A 24,326-nucleotide genomic window follows, 5' to 3' on the forward strand; every position below is an offset into this window, starting at 1 on the left:
CATTAACTACTTGGATAATTTAATAAAAATACATATTTTATTTGTTGACCACGATGAGTAAAATATCCCTCCCAGGGTCAAGAACGGTGTTTTCACCTGCACCCGCTAGGCGGCGCTCTGCTGACTCCCCTTTCCTGTTGTGTGACCTCTGACCCCTGTGCTTGCGTCTCCGCTCGGCTCTCATCACCTGAGGAGGATTTTGCGGGTCAGAGACAGAATGACAGTTCTTTCCTTCAGCACATGAGTCGGTTAGTGAAGCTGCTGTAGTAGCTCGGCGGCCACTACGCTCGTCCCTCGATGGGGTTCACGGAGGCGGAGTTCCCACTGCTGCTGTCAGACAACACCGAGCTAGCTAACATGCGTCCCTCGATGTCGGCGATTTGTTTTGCTACATAGCTAATTAGCTAATTAGCGCGTCTGTAAGCTAGCAGTGTCTGTAGTGCTAACTTTAAAAAAAAGAAAAAAAAGAAGCAGTCAAGTAGGAATAACAACACTGCCCCGGAAATTACTGCCAACCAGATGGCCGGCCACCGCTCCTCTCTCCGGGGCTCATCGACGTGCCCCTGTCGCAATGTGTCCGAGGTCGGTTCCACCCAGTAACGGAACAAGCTAGCCCAGCCGTGTCACCGGCTCCGCCGTCGACATCTCGAGCGCCAAGCTAACCCGAGCGCGCATCGGCTAACGGGCGGCCACTTCGGATAACCCCGGCGGGACGACGTCTCCCAGCGACGATGGCTAACGTCACGGACCTGCAAACGAAGTACAGCAAGCTGGCGCAGGAGTACTCCAAGGTACAAACACTCGTGCTGCCCGTGTCGATGTCGATAAAGTGATGGTAGCCGTCATTGATACGCCGCGAGGAAGAGGGAAGGCGGAAATCGCCAACGTGTTGTTAGCGTAGCCTCATTTCGACGATGTTTCATTGTCGTGCATGTGAAGTCAGTGACACGTATTGTTCAAACATCAGATAAAAGAGAGGCTCTCAGCTGTCGGTGTACACCAAGACATGATTAATATATAAAACGTTGTGGTCATTTGTGACACGGAGGTCAACTAGATGTTTAACTGCATTGTTTTACACAGAGTGGTTAATATTACACATCCCACTCGACTTATGTCAACTAAAGTAGATATAAGAAAAATAATATTAGAAATAGTGCACCACAAACTCAGCCTTTGATATATAAGTATAACATTGCCCGCATGAAGTTGGGATTCATCACATGGTTTTTGCAGTAGTGTTAGGAGGATGTAAGACATATGACTGTACATATATTGATGTACTGACCAGTTATTTCAAGGTATTTTGCTAATCATGATAACTTTTTTTCCTAAATTTCAATATATGTAAACTGTACATGCATTTTAATCCCAAGAGATCATCATAAAGTGTAACGATCTCTCCCCACCGGACCCAAATATAGAAACCGTATCACTAAAACATTGTTTTAAACTGTGTAAATACTAGTCCGACTGGTGATACATCGGTGTGGTCACATTTCAGGTTGCAGATGAACACTGCGTTCTAGTGCAATAGGGTTATTTATCAATGAGTAACAGTAAAGCCTGTGTTGTCTCTTGTGAGCTGTGTGTGCCCTTTTGTTTTTTGTGTCAGCTGACAGCTGACAGTGCTGTGTACAGTTTCCTGTTCTGCTCTGATCTCCCTGTTAGCCAAGCACCTCTTTCCTGCTCTGAAAGTGCTGACTGTGTCACTGTCACACCTCCTGCAACTGTGGTTAATATCCACAGAGCAAAGGGCCTTGAGTTTTACACATTTTGGCGCAGAATAGAAGAAAAACAACAGCGATTACACACAAGCATTTGACTGAGATTTTCAATATAAATACATTCTTAAGATGCAGCATACATACCACAACTGCCTTTGCATCTCAATCCTGACCACTGATGACCTTTTATTTTTATGTGTTATGTGTCAACATGTATTCCATGTGTCTTTTCACAGCTCCGTGCCCAGAATCAGGTGTTGAAGAAGGCAGTCGTGGATGAACAGGCCAACTCTGCCTCGTTTAAGGTAGAGTAACATATAAAAACGATATAATTATTAGGATCAGAGTTAACGGAAAGTGCTGTAAACACCTATATTATCATATCTGTTAAACAACTTCAGACGGTCAACTAGTACTTGTTGCAATGATGCTGTTAGTTATGTTATATTTGCACAATCAAAACACTACCATCGTTGCAAGAGAACCTTTTTTTTTTCAATCAAAGCAAGTACTCTCAATTTCTGTGCATAGCTTTTCGAAGTTTTGATTTAATTGATGTAAATCATTAGCATGAAGACATGGACATCGATGTTATTTGCAACATGTGTTGGTCACGATACACATTTTTCTCTCTCAACAGGAGCAGCTGAAGCAGAGGGACCAGAGCCTGAGGAAGCAGGAGCAGGAGATGGACAGTCTCAGCTTCAGGAACCAACAGCTGGCCAAGAGGGTGGAGCTGCTGCAAGAGGAGCTAGCTGCTAGTGAAGCCAAGGGCAAAAAGGGGAAGGTGAGCATGCGGGGAAACAAAGGGTGGGCCTGCTCAGTTGGGTAAAGGGTGAAAAGGATGTATTGTGTCGCTTTGTAATGGACATAAAATGCATTTCAATAGCAAAAACACAAGCTTTAAGATTGCCTATGAAATTTGCAAACTCAGGAATGATCATGATTAGACACTAATGCTTGTGGATCCAAAATACCATGTTTAACAGCTCCTATTTGTATCTCTTAATTCCTGCAGAGTAAAGTAGATTCTCCGTCACAGCATGGGCTGCAGACACAGAGTGTTTTCGATGAGGACCTGCAGAAAAAGATAGAAGAAAATGAGCGACTTCATATCCAAGTAAGAAACCTTGTCGCGTTTGTATTGGTCTGTAGTTGTTCTGCAAGTAACCTGTGAGAATCTCCACAGACATTCTGCATACAGTGTTTAGAGTTAATGCACTGGGGCAGCCATGCATGTGATGCCTCTGTTTTCTCCTGTACACTCATTAGTTTTATGAAGCAGATGAGCAGCACAGGAGGCAGGAGGCCGACCTGAGGGCGCGACTAGACGAGGTGGAGAAAGACTCGGAGCAGCACCAGGCTGTTGTGGACGGACTCACCACGAAGTACATGGAAACGATTGAGCGGCTGCAGGGCGACAAGGCACGTTTAGAGGTGAGGATGACCCAGGGGAGGAGGAAGTATGGTTCGGTTTTAATGAAGTAAATTAAAATGCTTATTTTCCTCTAATCTGATAGGTGAAAGCACAGACTCTGGAGAGAGAAGCAAAAGAGTGCAGAATGCGAACAGAAGAGTGGTATACCTACTTTTTATTCACAATTTGAGGACTATTTAATCCACCAATGTGGTGGAAGAATCCAAAAGGGGGATCTGCTAATGAAGCTTTATGACATTGATAAGAGATCAGTATCCTTTAATTTTTAAAGAACCTGATTATGATTTACTTACTATGACTTATATATATTTTTTAACATAAGCCTTGGATGTTCACATTGTAGCTTTGACTCTCAGACTGAATTAAACCTCAATATGTTATGTATTAGTTGTTGAAAAGCGCAATTTAATCCATTCATCACCCTTTTTCTCTCTCTCTCTCTCCCTCTGCAGCCAGCAGCAGTTGAGGCGATGTCAGTCAGAGCTGAACAAACAGGTGAAACAAAGCAGCAGTGTTATCCAGGAGAAAGTGCCCTTCAATGACACCAGTGAGTATCGCTTGGACAAAATGCAATCTGTTATGGAGCAGGCGTCTCTTTGCGAACGCTGATGTCTATGTCACTGATACCATAAAAACATTCTGCCCAGGAGCAAACCATGTAATGCTACACCACACTCTGATATTGCACACAAGGAGGCAGGGAGCATAAACCATTTATGTTTGTCGAGACAATAAAGTTCAGTGCATGGACTGAGCATCTACTCTGATTTTGAATGCTCTTCTCTCTCATCCCCTAGAACTTAGCGACTACAACAGCCTCAATGTTCCATCACACAATCGACGGCACCAGGTAAGTGAGGGAACAGACCAATGTGTTACTGGTTGAATTGTTAACACAGAGTTAAAGATGGAGTTCTGTATTTTCCCACTAATTCTAACATTTATTCTTTTTGTTTGGCCTTAAAACCCAGAGATTCTGTTCCCATACCCAGACTGAAAAATGTTATCATTTGAAGCTTTTGACCAGCCACAATCCTTTGTGTACTCATGTATTCATAAATGTAGTAATATCAACTTACTGTAGATAGATACTTGCCACATGTCACAGGTTAATTCATACAACTATATGCCTTTGCAAAGGTGCTAAAACAGTGGTGTGTGGATTGTGTGTTCCTCCTGTGCGTACAGCTCAAGTCGCGGGACGTGGCAGGTCAGGCGCTGGGCTTTATTCAGGACCTGGTTGCTGCTCTGTTGAACTTCCACTCCTACACAGAGCAGAGAGTACACATCTATCCATTGGACTCCTCCATTGAGCCCATCTCCCCTCTTAACCAGAAGGTGAGGCAACCATACCTCACAAGGCGTAGAAGCAGCCTGTCAAATATGACGTTAAGTCTGTTTCTACATGTGGAGTGGTATTTATGGAAAACTTAAAAGCATTATTCTTCTCTCAACCCAGTTTTCTCAGTACCTTCATGAGAACGCAGCCTATGTCCGCCCCCTGGAGGACAGCTTTCTGCAGCTACACCAAAGCATCACAGAAGACACCGTCACAGTATTGGTGAGGGTGTTTGGTTTAGACAGGGACATTGGGTTGCTTGTTTGTAAATAACCACTGATTGTGTTTATTTTTTTGTTTAATTTAAAGGAAACTGTGGTCAACCTGAAGAGCTTTGCTGATAATTTCTCCTCATACACCCACTTTCTGCAAAAGATTCTTCCCTACCAGCTGAAAAGGTCAGCTGTGTGTGTGTGTGTGTGTGTGTGTGTGTGTGTGTGTGTGTGTGTGTGTGTGTGTGTGTGTGTGTGTGTGTGTGTGTGTGTGTGTGTGTGTGTGTGTGTGTGTGTGTGTGTGTGTGTGTGTGTGTGTGTGTGTGTGTGTGTGTGTGTGTGAGATAAAGGAATGCAGCGGAGGAGAGAGTACTGATGGCAGTCTTCTCTTTTCCTTTCAGCCTGGAAGAAGAGTGTGAGGCAACTCTTTGTACTGCGGTCCTCACGGCGAAAAACCAGGAGCTGCAGAGTGACGTGAAGAGAGTCACTTCAGTGTTTGAGAAACTGAAGAGCTACCTTAACCTCTTGGCCTTACCCAGTATGTTACTATTTGAGCTCCTTTTGCCTCAAAGCTCCATCGAGATTAGAATATTTTAAATGCATGTTTTTTGTTTTTGTGTGTGACGTGTCTCAGGTGTTCAGCAGGACGCCATGCCACAGAGCAGCACCTCCGCTGTCTTTACTCAGCTGGCTTCCTGCCTTCACAGTCTTCACGATGTCATTCAAGGTGAGCAGCACTGTCAGCCACTTTTGACCCGCAGGGCCATTCCCTCATGTAACCCTCCAACTGCTGTTGCCGTTCTTAAAAGTCACACTCATTTTGTGTTCTCGCAACAATACACCGCCAGTCCTTTTCTTGTAGAGTAAATATCCAGTGAGACGATTTGTATAGTCAACATATTTAGGTTCATGTTTATTTAATGACTACCATTGTCTATTTGTGATTGTGGCCAAATATACAGATAGTCTGCCATTTTAAACTATGAAAATACTGCAAGATGTAAGATAAGATTAGATCAGATAATCCTTTTTCAACCCCGTGGGGGAAATTCGGGTAATACAGCAGCCCAAAGACAGAATGAGTACAGGTTTGAATAATAATAGGATAAGAATAATATAAAATGGTTTACAATAAAAAAGAATATATAGAACAAATAGATAGAATATAATTTACAGGATTCGTAGAGCAATGTCGGAAGTAGCAGCAATTCTGAGCAAGGCAGAAAGAACGAATATAAAATTAATTACGTAATACCATTCCTACTACTAATGATGTTGATAATTATAATATAACATAGTTGTATATAATCATGAAACAAATAATAACAACAACAGTATTAGTAAGATTTTTGAATATAGTGTTTCTGTGCAAATTTCATCTCAGTCCAGTGCAGAAGAAGAGTGACACAAAAAGGGGGGGGGGGGGGGGGGTGTCATGTCATGTGAGGCTCATGAAAGTGACAGAGATTTTTAATACTTCTCCTGCTCTTCTGTTTCCTCCCCTTGCGTCCAGAGATGTCAAAGCACTACAACCAGAAGGCCGGCTTAGAGCAGGAGCTCCCCACCATCACCCAGAAGCTTCGCACCACCACCGAGTGTCTGCTGGGATCTCTGGCCTCGCTGACCAGCAGCACTGGCAAGGTACAGCCGCCAGAGGGCAGGCAGCCGCCAGGTTTATGTTGCCCACAATGCGTGCTCAGCCGATGGACGCTCTTTGAAAGCTGTAATTCATAAAGGCTTAATTGTAAATGGCGGTGAATTTTCACTGCAAGTGGATTATGTCGGTAATTTGCCTCTGATGCGATAACGCAGGACGGCAGGACTCAGGTGGGCGGCGGTGAGATGTTCAAAGATACTGTCCAAATCACAGTTTGTACAGCTGCTCCCCAGTCCGAGTAAAGGGATTAAATGATTCCTCTATGTGAATCAAGTGAACCGTTTGGCGGTGATGTGCGTGTGCTGACGGGAGGCACAGTCTGGTGGGCTGTGGCGCCGAACGACACGCTGGCACGCAATGTGTGGAGCGAGCTTACATTTTGCGAGCGATCATCTCTGCAGGCGAAAGCTTAATAGCGCAGATAATTATTCCCACGGACACTTTGTGGTGGAATCATCTCTCTGCTGTAAACACACACTGGTTAGTTTCAGGCAGAACAGGAATGCTGTGAATCTGCACAGAGGAACGTAAGAATGAACTAGTGTTTCATTCTCGTTTGTTAGAATGATGTGACAGCGACTCTTCAGAGTGGAGAAAAATGTATATCTTTGTATATGAGTTTTGTATTCACTTTTAAACCACAAATTGGTGATGTTATGAAAAATTAAACCCCGGTGTTGGTACTCTGTATCCGATCTGGAGACTTGTTTACCAACTTATATTACCACTAATGCACTATGCTATGATCAGACTGCAGATTTATTTGTACACATCATTGCACAATGTTGGATACACTCAGGTGGCTCCCTATAGCACAACACATGTATTTCATTAGTATCAGTTTATATTTAAAATGCATTAACTTTAATTTTCCTCATTGTCTTAAACAATTTTTTACAGAAATTGGTTAAAAAAAAAAGCTTTTTATGGTTCGTGCTTGTTCCGATTGGTTTAAGTGACCCTTTAAATATCTGTTCTTCTTTTGTCTCATTCAAAAATGTTTTGTTCTCTCAAAACAAATTGCCTATGCTTTCAGTTTTGCTACCACTGTCTTTATTTCTTATTTATTCATAGATTGATCATCATTCTTTCCTTCTGATTGTCTAGTCTAAGGTTGTAACCTCTCTTTTTTTATCTCTTTTGTTATTTAGTTAGTTTTCTGTTTTCTACTCATTTTGTCCTCATTTTGTAACGGTAGTATTCCTTATATTGCTCTGCCTATTTGTAAATGTTTGGGACCCCCCCCCCCCGAAAACAATATGAAGCAGCTCAAGGATTTCATCCTACGTTTATAAAATGCTTCTGATTTAGTATCATCACTGTCTTGTTGCAGATTGCCACTTTCTTCAGCAACAACCTGGACTTCTTCACATCCTCAGGCTACAGTCCACGAGGCAGCACACTTGCCCTCAACCCCTTGCAAGCAGAGAGTATGCTGGCCAACAAAAAGAAAGCAGCTGCCTATATTCATGCTGTCAAAAAGGTAAGTATCTGCTGAAACCTGTCGGGTATATTACCAAGATCTCTTGATGACAACCCCCAGAGTTCTGAGCACTCCCACTGCCCAATGAGGTCACAAAGAAAGCATCAGTAATATATTTTTTAAATAGCCTCTTAAAACATTAATTTGTGGAAAAAGTCTTATGTTCCATCTGGTTTTATGTCACATCTATACTAAGGTGATGAATAATTTATAAATAAATGCCTGTTCTCCCACTAAACTGCTTGTGTTGTTTCTTCCTTCAGCCCAGGCCACAGTCGGTCCCATACAGAGAAGCCCTGTCCAACCGTCGCATACTCACCAGCTCCACCGAGAGCAGAGAGGGTCTGACTCAACAGGTATGACACTCGACTCAGAAACTCTCCCTATGAAATATTTCTGTTTAGAATGGATTCATTTAAAGATGTTTGCTTCAAAGATTTAAAGGGGGTTACATCCGTCTGAGAGCTGCAACACAGTAAGTGTTATGTGGGCAAAATATAACCATGAATGAGCCAATGTGCCAGTCCTAAATGCAACGGTGTAATAACACAGAGATAAGTATAAACAAAAATGGTGCCACATGCAATTATATTTTTTTGTGGCATGGTTATTTGGTCACATAAAGATTGAAGAGCAAGCTGTTATTGTAGAAAAACTGGAAACGGCAGAACAACAGCACCAGTGGTTGTTGAGAAGTGAAAGAACGCGGTTATGTGATATTTCAGATGAGGTGCAGATAGTTGCTCTTTAGGGAGCGGGCGTGAAGAAGCTGTTCATGTTCTGTCCTGAGCGAGTTTCAAATGTCTATTGTTTATTTTTCTTTTGTAATTGTATCCTTTGGTCGATATTAGGCTTATTAAATATCAGCACCAAGTTTACTGTTACAAGTAGAAAATCCTGAAACTAATCTATAAATTAAAGCTTTTTGGACTTTTGCCATTCGAGCCTCCTAATCTTGGAGCAGTCTAAAGAGAAGAATCATCTTCATAACAGCCCATAAATCTAGTGTCTGTTATTTAAAGTAATTGATCAGATTGAATTTGTAAAATTTGTATTTGTTATATAGTTTTCCCCCCATTCCCTCCTGAACACACTGTAGCCCCTTCACTTTTCTTGACCTCCGCTCAGCCCTCTTCCCAAGAGCTCACTGTCCACTCCTCTCCTCTCCCCACTGGCCTCCCGCAGGTGCAGCAGAGCCAGGAGAAGATCGCTCGGCTGGAGCAGGAGAAGGAGCACTGGCTCCTGGAGGCCCAGCTGGGGAAGGTGCGGTTGGAAAAGGAGAACCAGCGCATTGCGGACCTGGAAGTGCAGCTCGCGGCGGCCCTCGGGGAAAGTCCAAACTGCCGGCTGCTCATGGCTGCAGCCGGCACACCCGCGCAGAGCCACGAGGAGGCCGAGACTGAGCAGAAAGCCGAAAGCTCTACGCTGTGCACCAGCCTGGTACAGTCCCACCACCGCCTGTTGTTCATTTTTCGCTTGCAGGGGAGATTTCCAGTCCGTGTCACTGGCGTCTGATTTGCTTCAACAAAGGGAGTATTATCATTCTTTTCTTGTAGCTCCCCCCGCTTCACAAGTTTTGCTAAATAAAAACTCTGACTTCCAATGTGCTGATGTGGCAGAACGGAATAATGCGGTTGTTGGTACAAGTTGGTGCAGAGTTCACAAAGCCTCCCACCCAGAGCAGTTTGACTCACTTCCCTCTGTACTACCTGTGGATTAGCTCCTAATGTTGTCTTCTCTTGGACGGTTAGTTTTGTCCCAGCAGCTTTAGGGGCCTGTCTGTGGATTTTAGAACATCTCCTCCATGATTCAGTCTCTGACATGTTTCTCTGATTTATGCTCCCGTTTCCAGGTTGGCATGTTGTGCACCACACCTACAGTTGAACATGTGAGTTGGCGTACACTTTGAAATGAAGAGTTCCTAAATACGAAAAGGTGTTTCTTTTAAAGCATCTTATCTTGGTGGATGTTGTGTCTGTGTGTGCAGGTGGGAGACGAGGAGTCCAGGGAGCAGCTGATAAAGACTCACTACATGGCCAGAGTGGGAGAACTCACCACCCAGCTCCAGATCTCAGACAGCAAAGCTGTGCACTTTCACTCTGAGGTGAAGCTCTCACTAGAATGTTTATCTCACTAACTGCAGCACAAAGCCTTTATAATATTGCCTGTCATCTGGGAAGAGATATGGAAACTCTCATAACCTCCACTAAACATTTACTACAGAGCAGCCTCTTGCCTCGTTCCCTCATGTGTTCCAGGCTATAAATATAATCACTTTTGTCTGCCTCTTTAATTTGCTTGAGAGTATAGAAACTGAAGCTGAAGTGAACCTTGGTTCTCCTTTGTTATTATTATTCTTGTATTATTACCAAGTTGTCCTTTTTACTGAGAAACTGAGCCCTAATATTTTTATCATTGCTTTGAGGCTTGATCTGATTTTAGATACTCGTCTAAGTGACTTCCTGCAGCATCGTCACTAACTGGCATGTCAGTCATCCTCATTTTGTATCGTAGCAATAGGAACGCTGCTGATCTTGAGTCAGTTTCTCGGGTATTAAACTGTCACTTTTTCCACTCTGTGTGTTCGCCTCTTGACACCGTGCTGAATGGATGCATTACTTAAAGAATTATTTGTTGCAGCTTTTCAAACAGACTTGACAACTGTGCTAGATGTTGATCTAGGGGATGGCACATGTTTACTTTACCTTTTCCCTTTTCCCTAGTGTCGAGCTTTGGCCAAGAGATTAGCCATTGCAGAAACATCACGGGAGACTCTGAGCGAGGAGGTCAAAGTGGCCAATCAGAACATCACGCGCTTGCAGGTAAAACCGCCGTCCCTTTACTAAAGAGCTTCCAGTCCTACCTCCTCCCTGCCCATATTGTACCTGTGGTTTCTGTCATTCAGGATGAGCTGACTACAACTAAGAGGAGCTACGAAGACCAGCTCAGCATGATGAGCGACCACCTGTGCAGCATGAACGAGACTTTGAGCAAGCAGAGAGAGGAAATCGACACACTTAAACTTAGCAGCAAGGTACTTTGTGAAAGATTTCTGTGAAGTTCCCCCTTTTAAATTCAAGTTCCTGCTCTCAAATTTGTGTTCAGCTGCCACATACTCTCACTCTCTGTAGAAATGAATCTTAAAAGCTCCATCTCTGAAGAGGGACGATAAAACAAAGGGATCGTTTCAGGTCTGGCAGTGAAATGTGACATTGTAAAGTTCCTGTCAGTTATGAGTTGAACTGTGGAGGTCAGCTGTGGGGTTGTGCTTGCGGGTCTGATGGGATAAGCACCTGCAGGAGCCACCTGAAAAAGTCGTTAAGTTCACGCTGCAGAAACGGAGAGGCCCGTTTCAAGCGAGCGTGTTCCTGCATGTATGCACACATGTGGTTGCCTGTTGGGAAGTTGCAGGACGGAACACGATCGGTGCAGTTTTCTCTTGAAGTCCAGAAACGAGCCCCAGCGTGTCTCGAGTTTTTTAAAACTGAATGCAAATGAAATATGTGCTCCCTCATCCTACTGGACTTAAACGCAACACGGTACTTTGGATTTTGTACCAATCCTGCATATGAGAACCAAGTTGTTGTCTTTTTTGTTTCCTTTAGGGAAATGCCAAAAAGAACAAAGGTCGCTAGAGCTGCCCTCAAAACTCTGGCTCCATTTGGCATCAAGGCAGCTTGAGAGAGCTGAGCTGGACTGCGGAGCCTCCCAGCAGCGTCTTGGTACCAACACCACCACTGTCCACAAACCACAGGACGGCTACACGAGCCTCGGATTCCTTTGCTGTCAGACAGTGGTAGTACAAATGAACTGCATGGAGGATGTAACATGATTGACTGAAAAAGCCCCCCCCCCCCCCCCCCCCCCCCCTCTTTCCCTGTCACGGCACCAGTTATAACAACGTGATTTGCTAAAAAAAATACGTTTTCTGAAACTGTACCAGAAGCTGTTGCTCGACTTTTTGGACAAAGGCTGGTGGGAGAGAGACTGCTTTCCCCCCTAAAAATGAGGAAGATGAACGGCTGACAACAGTTGAAGTCGGTGATGCTCACTGAAGTCAAGACTTGAAGACCAAACCCTGTAGATCTGTGTGTGTGTGTTGTTTTCCTGCTCAGCGAGGAAAGGAAGCTGCATCCTCACTGCTCATCTGTGGGAGCAGTCGAACAGAGCAAATGTTGGTGTTGCTGTATGTGTGCAGAGTGATGTGGCACTGGGCTTGACAACACGCGAGTAATGTTTTACACTTGAGATTTTTTTTGTAAAAATCAAATTTGAGATTATTGATGCAAATGGTTCCAAGGGCCTGTTTGTCAACATACAGCATAAATACATCCCTGACACACGTATATCATGAAGGGCTTTAAAACCTGAACGAACAGATAACAAAGATACAGGTGAATTCAAAAAATGTCAATCCTCTGGGAGTGGAGAACAGGAAAAAAAGAATTCTGCCTTTAAGCTCTGATTTACTGTGTTTACCGAGACAAGGGTGAGATGGACAAGTCGGAGCTCGTAGAATGGTGTCGGTCTGTGTCTGTGAAGTAATTTTTATCACCAAAGTAAGTGTGGAAGCGCACCAGTGTGGCAAGAGTCTCTACATTCATGTTGTAATATGTATGGATAAAAAGGGTTGATATGAATATACACCATTTCAAAACATGAAATAATTTGACTGTATAATAGAAATTAGATTAATAAATAAATTAAATTTAAAAAAAAAAAATATATACACACACACACACACACACACACACACACACACACACACACACACACACACACACACACACACACACACACACACAAAGGTGTTTATTCAGAGGTTAAAAATTTTTAATTTACACAAAATTGGGAAAACAAAATCTGCTGCTAGTCCTTTGTCTCCTACATGGCCTGATTCCTGGGAGGTGTTGTAAAGGGTTCGGCACATACTGTAACTGGTGCTTAGCAACCCGATTCATGAGTCATGGCAAAGTGCAGTTAAAGTTTACAGTAAATTGGGACGTCTCCGGCTTGTAGCAGCACGAAACTTTTGACCGAGAAGCCTAGCAGTGATTATTCAAGTAATCAAGATTAAACAAGTCCTCTTGTTTGCCAGTCGTCACCTGCCAGCAGACCTTTGATCGCAAAGATTTGCCAACACCCCTTGAATTAATGCTCGTATTTTCAGTGTAACCTGTTGAAAAGCACATGAAGATATGTGTAACAAAATAAAGAGCTTGCTCAACACTTGAATGTTATGTATTTCGATTTAATCTGGTCAGAAATGATCCTTCAACTGTCTGACCTAACTTTTCGCGCTACATTTTTGGGAGGTGGCGGGGGGACTGGGATTTTTAAAATTGCCTATAATAAAAAAATAAGACAGGCTGTAGCACACCCTAACCTCTGGGAATCGAGGCAGGACCATTTAACAGGACATATGAGAAGGGGACGATTACAGTGCGATGTCGTCACTTTGTTTCGGAAGGCCAAGTGTCATTTTAGTAGAATTGGTCATATTTTATGTACTTTTGGTTTTCAACTTAAGACGCTAAAGAACTAAAAAGTAGCAAAAACTGCAACATGTTTATACATGCAAAAGATTTGCCCATGAATACTGATAAATGGACCACAGCAAAACAGTTAACAAAAATTTAAACCAAAGAAGCACAGGACAGTTGCTGCAGAATTAATATGAATACATATACATGTAGGGTGGTGGTGGCCTGCCATATACGTCTCGTTCGAATATATTTTTGTATAAAAGGCAACATAATGAAATAAAAAAACAGGTGGTTCCTTTTTATTCCTCTTAATATATGGCCCACTTAATGATTCAGTGTAATCTTGTAGGTTCTTTGATTCGACCTAAAGCGAAAGTTGTAATTGAATGCTATATATTGGCCTGAATATTCTGTAAATTACATGTTAAAAGTTATAGTTTATTAAGCCCGCGCCCCATTTTGCAGGTCTTCACTTGAAAATGATGTGCCCAAAATGAAAAGAATATATCTCTGCAACTACAAGGTCTATAGGAATAATCTAACAGAGGTGTAAAATTCATTATAGATGTTACTAGGTCAGAGTAAAGGACGACGGAACGAAACATAGATGAAAGAGTTCATGGCCAACTGAAAAATAAATACGTTTACAGAGTGAATATCCCCTATGTAATAAGGCATATGAAGCCCATTCCTCTTGAAATCCATAGAAGAACGACTGAACCATTATCTGTGCCACATACCATACTGTTAAAGCCTGAGCAGGGACGTGATCAGACGAACTCTCCAAATTGGCACATCTGTTGTCCAATGTGAGGTTTCTCACAGTGACACTCATTTAATTTAACTTATATGTCTCTGTAAGTGTGTGTTACATCCGGTTACATCTAATGCAACCCTCTTAACAAACATGTGTGCTCATCTGTCTCTAAAAGCGATCTTTGTAGTGCGGCATCAGCATAGACTGTATGCGGGCCTAAAGCTCAGCAGCCCATTGGTCAATCAGAATGATGACACGATTTATGGATTAAAACGCAAGTTATAATGACAAAACGTCAGAGGTTAGACTTTTATTTTATTTCTTTCTTTTTGTACCAGCGCTTTGGGTACATGAAAAGCGCTTTATAAATCAAATATATTATTATTATTATTATTATTATTATTATTATTATTATTATTATTATTTATGTCGCTGTTTGATATAAACGCTTTTTTTTCTCTTCTTCGGCTGCTTGTTAGTTAGCGGTTTGTCGTAGAGTGATAAGAAACACAGTTGGAATCGTTGAAGACTGGGCTATGAAATGTAGCTTGTGGTGTTGGCATTAAATGCCACGACCCCGTAATACGAGGACATACTGGACATGTACAGTTATCGTGTTTATGCGATATGCTAAATTAGTTGCTTGGGTGGCTATATTGCTTATTGTTTAGCATAATTATGACGTCGGAACCGAAAACTAATTTTTGACCTGTTCTTTTGGAAAGCTTTTAATCGCAGCCCACAAAACCTGAACTGTAAAATTATTACATCAAGCACAGTAGCATTCATATGAATCAGCAAATCAGAGCATGATCATCATTTGTTTATTCCAAACAATGGGAACATAAACCAACAGGCCAATCATCTTAATAATGTAGGTTTGTGTTGTTTTTGTGTGTTGGCTGTGCTGTGTTGTTTTGAGCGCGCCCATCTCCGGATACGGACATTTCCTACCGTCGTGAACGCAGCACCGCGGCGTTCATTCCTGCAGTGTCCCGCGGGCGGACAGTCGGTCTGAAGTCGGGAGGGGAACGGGAACCGCTCCACTGTTCCAACTCCCAGGATTTACACTCTGCCATTTTGATGTGAACCAGGCCGACATCAGGAGTTCACACGAACACAAGTCATGACCCGGACCCCGGAGCTGCCACTGTGACTCTTGTGAGTATCTCCCGGGTGTTGGTGGAGGAGTGAGCTGTCGATAGTTCAGGTTCGCGTTAGAAAAAAAACACTTTTGAAAAACAAACAAAAACCCTCCCTTGTTTTGGTGAACGTTGACTCGGTTTGTTGGACCCCGGGAGTCGAGTGGCTCCACGGCGAGTCTCCGTGAAACGTGTGCAAGAAAAGAAAAAAAAAAAGTACGAGTGCGACCAAAGTAACGCGGGGTTGACAACTGGCCTCGCATCACAGCAATGGCGCGGCCCGGAGGGTCTCCCGGAGGAAGTGGGCCTCCGTGCCCGGGGACGTGGACCGGGGCCCCGGCTCTGTCGTGAGTGACAGCGCGCGGGGAACTGTTCTCTTTCTCCAGAGTGTACAAACACTTCCCTGGGTTATGTGGTAAGTCGTCGTGTGTTTGTCCAAATTGTGTGTGATGTAACAAAGAAGGGGGCACTTTATTTGAACACGCACATCTGTATGTTGACCCGCGTCCTGCCAATCGATACACGAACATGTGTCCTTCATAATGGGCTCGGCAGGAAACAAGACCTTTTTTTCGGGGGGTCAGCTTTTAAAATTGACGTGAAAGACAGACAGAGCGCGTCATGTGTGTGTTCGGACTGTTTGATATCAAGTAGTTCAAACTGTCACAGCCGAGGTCAGCTAACGTTAGCTCAACGTTTAGCACCAATCACCCAGCAGGTAGAATGAGACGACAGCAGATGTGTTCGCACACTTTTCTCCAGCTCGACTACACACGAAGTGAATTAGTTCATGACCGAGTGACAAGAGATCGCAACTTGAGAAAAACACATCCCGTGCAAATAGTTGATGAGTGTTTTTGAAGTGTTGTCTGTCACACACACGTCTCTCATTCATTGCTGCTCATTTGCTTTTTTTCCTTCTCTTCCCAGTCTTGTGTTTCTCTGAAGTGGATCATATCTCGACAGTCATTGCAGGGGCCCCTGTAATTAAACTGGTCTGATTATCCAACACAACATTGATTAGCTCAGTGTGAGGAGACCAAACCAAACAACAACAAGAAAAATAATTTCTGCTCTGTTTTGTCTGGAGGGAGAACAGATATCACTTTGCAGACTGTGAACGCTGCATCTGATTTTCCGCTCCGCGCCGACAGTACATAGTCATTGTGGTCACAACAGTGGTGCTCTCCTGTCAAACTAAATGGGAAATGTCTTATTTTGTTTTTCCTAGAGAAGTACATAAATAATCAGCATTGTGTGAGTGCGTAAAGGGAATATCCAGAGAATCCAACAGGAACTGATCCCGTTTCATCAGGAAGCATCTGTCTGCTGAGTTAAAGTGTGTGTGTGTGTGTGTGTGTGTGTGTGTGTGTGTGTGTGTGTGTGTGTGTGTGTGTGTGTGTGTGTGTGTGTGTGTGTGTGTGTGTGTTTGTGTGTGTGTGTGTGTTTTTAATTCAGCAGCTCTCAGCCCAGTCATTTCTAAAAAAACAAAAACAAAAAGATAGTGATCCAGTCCTTGGTCTAAGTCATATCTGACAGTGCCAAGTTGCAGGATTTGTTTTCTCATATCCTGATTAGTTTCGGCTTGTGGCTGCTGTTCCACTTTGTGGATCGCTGTAATAAGTTCTCATGATATTTCAGACTGTTTGACGGTGCAGTTTTCAGGAGCTTGCATATCAAAGTGCTGACTTGTCTCTTTTGAAAGCCGACAAATGCCGCTATTCGGCAACATCTTATGACTCGGTTTGATCCCATGATTAGTATGATTAAGTGACTTCAGCAACTTTAAGCAATTGTCCATGAGGTGTGTATGTTATTTTCCTTCCTACAATTTTGTGGTAAAAGTGTAGTCTTTTTTTTCCTAAGTAAAGTAACAATCAGTGATCATAAACCAGAGACATTGCATGGCATAGGCCTGCGTTTGTCTTAATTGCAGTTCTGCAATTTAACTAGGGACAAAGAGAAACTTGAACAAAGTTGCGCCTGAGGATTAAAATTTTTGTGACCATGTGAGACCTCTTAACACCTTAAGTCTTGAAATGATACTAACAATGAAAAATAAGGTTGAAATTGTAAAAGTAGTTCTTCATGTTTATAAAGTACCTAATTCATTTCAATTCCAGTCAATCGATACACCTATCCTAATCCCCAGGCTCCTTCCTTGTCACGGTTTTGTCAAGTTTGACAGCGATAAACAAACCAGACGAGGCCCAATTTCGCGACCTGTAAATCTGGTGCGTTTTTGAAATGTGATAAGATGACATTAAGATAATATTTGTTGTCAGTTCACACGGATATAGCAGGCTGCTATTTCCTGTGTGCAATGCTGCTTGTCCCCGAGGAATGTGTGGAATGTATTCTTTTGTCCTCTGTAGATTTAGCAGCTTCACATTTCTGAACTCCTTGCTAGGGAGCCCCGGGAAGAGACGGCCGACTGGAAAGGAGTTTGAAAAACTCGGTAGTCAGTAACCTCCCTATGACGAACTCCTACTTCACTGTGCCCTCCTCTTTGAATCAAAGCTGAGGGAATCTATAAGTGAGAGAGCAGGGATGAACTTGTGGAAATGTCTGTGTGCCGCTGCAAACATGCTCTCATTACAAAGATGTTCTCCAGTGTTTGAAGGCTTGTCAATCCACCAGCCTGAACCAGAGCCCCCAACTTCCCTGTTTATTTATAGCTTGGAGCAACTTGCCACTGGATGTGTCCTTCATGCAATCACATGGCTGTGATCCTGGAGGGAGGAGGGAGGCTGTAATTGAAGCTTTCTGCTTTCAATTATTTTATTTTTTCCTTTTCTGTTTCATGGGGACATGAGGCCTCAGCATTTTGAAAGTGGCTTCTCTGAAGTCTCGGAGGCGGATGTTAGTGAAAGCACATCAGAAGACAGATTGTGATTGACTAGCAGGGAAATATGCTTTGAGATTGTATAAAGGTTGGAAGATTAGCCCGATTCCCATTAGTGTTCCGTAATATTCCCACACCTTTTTTTCCAGCAAGGAATATCTGTATTGAAATATCTTTTGTATCAGACAGGCTTAAACATAAATTTTCCATATATGCCATCACACTATTACCCGGCTAGCTTTGTACCTTTGTGAAGCTCCGTGCCCCTCACCGCCGACTTCATGCTGATTAATGAGGCAGGATCTTTGCCGCCATGGCCAAAGTCTCTCACAGGCATTTTAGAGCAGCCATGCAATAAAATATTTAGACTATGCTCATTTCAAAGCACAATATGGATAAAATATAGCATTTTTACCTCATCAATTTACATTACACAACCTTTGAACTTAGGAACTTCTCCTCCCTTTGAAAACAGCAATATTTCCTTCTCTCTGAAACCATTTTTGTTTGTCCCTCCCTGCTTTTTTAATATGCCTCAGCTACATCACTGCTGCATATCACAAAGCAGTGAGAGCGAGTGTTTGTCAGAATTGTTATGCAGATTTGGTTCAGTAAAACAGTTTGGGCCAATCTTTGACTTTCATAGGCTTCAATGGGAAAAACTGATTTTGTACTGCACAACAAGAACAACAGTAGTGTTTTATTGTTCTCGCCCATGTATCAAGATATTAAGAATAGTACTCCTCGTTCCTCGCAGTTGAAATTGGTGTTGAATAATCACACTTGCATAAATTGCAGCCTGTATTAAAACACTGCCACAAAATCGGGGGAAAATAAACTTGTGAAAATTAAAAAAAAAACTCCCAGGAGCCCTCATCTCCTCATTTTATAGCTAAAAAGAAGATACTCTGTTAAAGATCGTTGACACTGTTCTGATCGTGAACTCGCAGCTCAGTTAATAAATGTTTGCATGAAAGATTGTCCCAAAAAACTGAATTAATTAATTAAAGATCTTATCTGTGGCCGGACAGCGGAAAATCTCCTGCTGTGTCTCTGAACTGCGGAGCTCGCTTCAGCTTTCGCATCAAATGAACCTGAGTTAATTGTGGTGTAAACAGATATGAACTTGTTCCAGGTTTTCAAGGTCAGCCTCATTTAGCTTTCATGGACCACTTTAAGGAAATATGTTTTATTCATATGCCCAGGAGCTCCTTTTCTGCCTATAGGATAAGTGGACTTGTTCATACTTTCAGATTGAGAACTGATCTGTCGAAAATGTGTTAAATTTGTAATATCTTCAGTCATTTCATTGTTTCATAATTCTTCTTATGTGTTTTCTTACAGATGAGAGGGTCTTGAAGTGGGGGATAATTAATCCAGCAAAGCAGGAAGTGGTTTTGTTTGGACTGGACATCAGTAATCCGCAGCCATGTGTTCTACCAATCATTCAAACTGGGTCACATTTGAAGATGACAACACACCACTCCCGTCACCTCAGAAGCCCCTGCAGTCACCAGGGTTTATCAAAGCATCTGTACCACGTCCCAACGGTCTGAAATTAGTGCTTCCTCCAATCAGAGACACTTCCTGGAGCTTCAGTTCTTCCCTGGAATCCCCTCAAAGCCACTCAGGTCTTAGTGGAAGTTCTTGTGCACCATATAACACACCCTTTAGCACTCCTTTGAGTGGGGTACCTAGCAGCGTGACCCCAGTCCCCTCCAACACATGGGAAAAGAACGACTTCTTACGCTGTTTGTCAAGCACATCGACCAGCTGTGCTTCCTCTCCTGCACCAGAGGCCCCAAATAAAACCTCAGATGGACCAAGCCCTTTCCCTTCTTTCCAGGGGAACTCAGGACATTATAACCCTTTCTGGGATGGATCTGGACTTGGTGCTGATGTGGACAGTTCCTCCTCAGACTCAGAATGTGACAACAGCCTACCACGTTTCTTTATTCGGACCAAAGACGGCAGCGAGCCTCCACGTGACCAACTCCAGAACACCTTCTCCTACGTTTGCCACAAACTGGAAAGCCTACAAACAGAAACGGACCCTGAGACAGCGACAGAACATGATGGGGAGAGGCGTCTAGGGTGCAAATATGAGGTGTTAAGCGAAGTTGCGTCTCAGTTTGTTCCCCGGGGTCTGTTCCGTAGCCAGAAGAGAGACGGCTGGTCTGTCATGCTCAGGATTCCTGAAAAAAAGAACCGCATGTCCTCGCGACAGTGGGGGCCGATCTACCTCCGCCTGTTGCCGGGAGGTGTGCTGCAGATGTACTATGAGAAAGGGCTGGAGAAGCCATATAAGGAGCTCCAGCTTCTCCCTCAATGTAGGCTCTCTGATCTTAAACTGGAAAGCTATGGCGAGCCTCGCAAAGTCCTCACGGTCAGGGTGGAGCATTTCTCCTTCACAGAGAAGAAACGCTATCACCCGAAGTTGGAGGTCAGTCATGAGGCAGAGGCGGATCAGCTGCTCAAGTTTGGCTCCACAGTGCACGACGACATGGAGGACCTGGTAGTCTCCATGGAAGAGGAAATCTTTAGACTGTGTATGCCCCATCAGCAGAGGCGGCACTACGAGGAGCAGGAGCTGTCGTTGCAGATCACTGATCACATCTGGGTACAACTGGATAAATCTGGAGGAGTCATAGAGCGGACAGCCTTCACCCAGATTCACTGTTTGGCTTTTCTGAACGGACTAGGGGAATGTTTTCTTGCCCTCAATGATCTCGGGCTGCTGCGCTATGACTCCAGTTACGGGTCTGAAGAGGGCAGTGAACTCTGGATGGAGATTGCCGACTGCCATTTTCACAAATGTGTGAACGAGTCAGAGTTCCAGAGGTCCCGGCTGATTAAGTTCTCACCCCCTGACGCCTGCAGAGTGGAGCTGATGCGGTACAAGACGACAACTTTGGGTAGCACCGAAATTCCTTTCTCGATAAAAGCTGTGGTCACAGTCCAAGGTGCCTACGTGGAACTCCAGGCCTTTCTCAACATGTCAGCAACCTTCCTTTCGTCGGTGGGCGGGTCCGACAGGTACCCAGTGTGTGAGAATGTAGTGATCCGGGTGCCGGTGCCAGGCGACTGGGTCAAAGTGACACAGACAGTGGCCTTGCTGCGACAGAAGTCACTGAAGGCCCGTATGAACAGAAACGCCTGCTTGGGCTCTGTCGGCACCGCCAATTCCCAGCCTGTCATGCAGGTGTCAATCGGCACTGTCAAGTATGAGAATGTATATTCGGCCATCGTATGGAGGATTGAGAGGCTGCCCGCGAAAAATATGGGTAACACTTTTGTGAGAGATAAACACATACGTTTCTCATTAGCTTGTGGAACTTTGCTACTTGTGCATATTTACAGTACGTTTGCCACTCAGTGGTGCAACACTCTCACTACAGGTGACCTTTGTTTTCTCCTTTGCAGCAGTGGATCATCCCCATTCATTTTCCTGCAAGCTAGAGCTGGGATCTGATCAAGAGATCCCAGATGACTGGTACCCTTTCGTCACGATGGAATGTGAAATAATGGGCTCTGTCGTGTCACAGACCAGGGTGAAGTCTCTGGGCACCGCGAACGACATCCAGCCGCAGAAACATTCGACTAGTTGGACGCGCTATCATTGTCAGGTGAGGTGTTTCATCGGTGTAATAATGTGTTGCTCAACGTAACCGGCAACTTTAAGTTGTGGATTGGGAAACGATTTTTGGGACTAACCTTATGTTGTGGGTTTTTGTTTTTCTTAGCTTGAAGTGGAGAAGAAGTGGATTGAAACGGAGTCAGAAAGGCAATCTGGCTGTATGACACAGTGATGATTAAAGGAACTGAAGACGACGTTATACCTTTGGTCCAAGACATTTGCCAAAATCTATTTAACAGCGAAAACATGAACAAAACCAAGGGCGATGAGGGACTTTCTGCTTTTTTCTGGTGTCAAATTCATCCAATTAGCCTTGTAGCCTTGTAGCCTGGTAACCGATTTTGTATCCTTTGAGACTGAATTAGTGTAGACCTAATCAAAACTTTTACATGGTCATTTTAACTAGCACTTTACATGTAATAGATTTATTAATTGTAAAATTACAGTTTATATGAGTACTGTTTATAAGCTTACATTTGCATCTACTGCACTGCTCCCCAGAAAGATTGGCAATAAGTGTGTGCTAGACGGGCATACATATGAGATGAACAGCAAAAGTAATGAGCAATATTCACTGTTTGAGAAAAACTGATTGTCAGCAGATGTTTAGTGTCAGGCCCTTTGTGTTGCCCTGCAATGTTAAAACTTCACATACCTTCAAATTGATTCATTCAGGTACGACGCAATACATTGTAGGTATCGCACACAGTAACTTAACTAGCAGAGCACTCCGAGAGCGCATACCTCCGCCGAGGCTAATGCCCCATCTCACTGAGTTAAAGGGGGGGGGAAAAAAAAGACCTGGGTCCTCTGCAAAAATGTAATGGTCCCTTTTTTGGGTCATGCCCCACCCCTCCCCCAAATTTCATGGAAATTCAGCCATTTTCAAGTAATCCTTGACAGACAAGCAGACGACAATGAAAACATAACCTTCTTGGAAGTGGTAATTATTATAGTAACACAAAACTGTTGGTTCTCAGGTGGGTCACGTGGTGCCGAGTCCCACGGAGCAACATTTGTCTGAAGTGACTACATACTGTTTAGCCTGCTTCACAAGTGGCTACAAAATAATTAAATATTTTGACGGGTGACTTTCTTGCTTTTGCCAAACACAAAGTGCACTTACAAAGTGAAATAGCAGTTGCAATTTTTGGTGAACCACATTAATACGACCAATTAACCCTATTGCAGTAGGTCCCACCTTTTTTCTCTTTTCTTCACGTGATTACAACTCATTACTTTTGTTGCTTACCTCGAGCTGACCTTTGACTTAATACCAAGGTTGTGTTCTGGAGGACTGTAAACGTTATTTAAACAAATCTTTATTATGTGATCTTTCTGGGTCTGGGTTGTGAATAGGTTGAATGGGCGGGGGGGATAAAGCTTTGTGGTGAAGCTTTGTGGTGAGCATGGTTCAATGATGACTTGTATGTATGAGGTACCTGGCTCAAGCTGGATATTATGTACATCAAGATAAAAAATGTAATTAGACCTGTATGACTCGTGGTATTTCTTTGCAGATGTCCTGTTCTCTGGTACTCACTCTACTAAAACTTAAATAGAACAAGAATTTGAGTTTATACCTCACTAAGTCTGTTTTGGCATGTGGAAAACACCTAAAAACGAAACGTCTGTGACATACAGGCAGGGTATTATGAAGTGATATGCTCAGAAAGCAATCCTTCAACAACCAAACAATGACCGAACAAAACCCCAGTTGTGGCCCCATGATTCTGAAGATACTGCACATGCTGAAACACCACAATAATACATTGCGATTACTCACTGGACAGGGTTATCATCTTGAAGTGCTGCATCAGGTGTAAAACCGGTCTTTAAACATTAAAAAGACAGAATATTAACCATACAGTGTGTATCAAAATATTTAATCCCTATCGTTTTCAACTGTTTCTCTACTCATCACCATTATATAATTAACCATGACAGCATTTAGTTAGTTATATCTGATCATAATAGGGATTTGTGTTTGTGGCTCTAAATTGACCATACTTGCAATTCATAAAGGCTCTGAGCAGGCCTAGAGAGGATAATATTTTAAATGAAGTTTCATCTTCTTACACTTCAAGTAGAGTGTGTGATGCTGCTGCTCTTCAGCCTCTGCGCTCTCATACTCATCAGAGAGGAGTCATCCCACAGTGTTGAAAGAGTGCCAGCTTTGCCAAACAGATGCTCGTAGGAGGCTCGGGGGGTCACGGCTTGCTGCGGTCGCTACAAATCTATTGATCACCAAGTTCAAAACGAAGCGTTTTGTAAAGGTTAAACTATTTTTTTTAAAACTGGCCCTCTGCGCTCATGGGAGCAGGGGACTGTACTTATGCTGAGGCCCCAGGACTGTGGAAAAGTGCAATGCTGTGCAAAGCTCTCTGTTGGAAGAAACCCACAAAGATGGAAATGTTCTGTTGGACAGGAATATTTCTCACGGATTGGGCGACCACAGTCCTCTCTAAACTGAGAGTATCTACTGCCACGGTACTGAAACCATATTCAGCATTAGGATGTTTGTGTAATTTTTTTGTTTGTGCAGGTTTTACTGTGAAAAAAATATATATATTTGAAGAAAGTTGTGGGTGAAGGTAAGATGT

At 43.3% G+C, this 24,326-nt stretch overlaps 2 protein-coding genes across 3 annotated transcripts; both read left to right on the forward strand.

Moving 5' to 3' along the window:
• Nucleotides 1-141: 141 nt before the first annotated feature.
• On the forward strand, nucleotides 142-13,091 carry ppp1r21 (protein phosphatase 1, regulatory subunit 21). The gene is made up of 22 exons (XM_035606299.2): nucleotides 142-791; nucleotides 1,964-2,032; nucleotides 2,368-2,514; nucleotides 2,746-2,847; nucleotides 3,000-3,164; nucleotides 3,248-3,306; nucleotides 3,618-3,712; nucleotides 3,963-4,015; nucleotides 4,354-4,503; nucleotides 4,625-4,726; nucleotides 4,814-4,902; nucleotides 5,118-5,254; nucleotides 5,351-5,443; nucleotides 6,230-6,357; nucleotides 7,707-7,856; nucleotides 8,120-8,212; nucleotides 9,042-9,296; nucleotides 9,709-9,744; nucleotides 9,844-9,960; nucleotides 10,580-10,678; nucleotides 10,762-10,890; nucleotides 11,462-13,091. Exons 1-22 carry the CDS (start codon nucleotides 732-734, stop codon nucleotides 11,489-11,491), a joined length of 2,358 nt encoding a protein of 785 aa, XP_035462192.2. The 5' UTR covers nucleotides 142-731; the 3' UTR covers nucleotides 11,492-13,091.
• Nucleotides 13,092-15,072: 1,981 nt separating this feature from the next.
• On the forward strand, nucleotides 15,073-23,214 carry LOC118283413 (stonin-1). 2 transcript variants are annotated; one of them, XM_035605321.2, is made up of 4 exons: nucleotides 15,073-15,260; nucleotides 19,431-21,370; nucleotides 21,510-21,712; nucleotides 21,830-23,214. In XM_035605321.2, the coding sequence occupies exons 2-4, from the start codon at nucleotides 19,516-19,518 to the stop codon at nucleotides 21,893-21,895; spliced, it is 2,124 nt and encodes a 707-aa protein (XP_035461214.2). In that variant the 5' UTR covers nucleotides 15,073-15,260; nucleotides 19,431-19,515; the 3' UTR covers nucleotides 21,896-23,214. The 2 variants fall into 2 exon arrangements, with proteins under 2 accessions (XP_035461214.2, XP_047190873.1); XM_047334917.1 differs by lacking the exon at nucleotides 15,073-15,260 and adding an exon at nucleotides 15,315-15,656.
• The last annotated feature ends 1,112 nt before the right edge of the window (nucleotides 23,215-24,326 follow it).

Source organism: Scophthalmus maximus, chromosome 10 (genome assembly GCF_022379125.1).
Source record: "Scophthalmus maximus strain ysfricsl-2021 chromosome 10, ASM2237912v1, whole genome shotgun sequence".
Lineage (NCBI taxonomy): Eukaryota > Metazoa > Chordata > Actinopteri > Pleuronectiformes > Scophthalmidae > Scophthalmus > Scophthalmus maximus.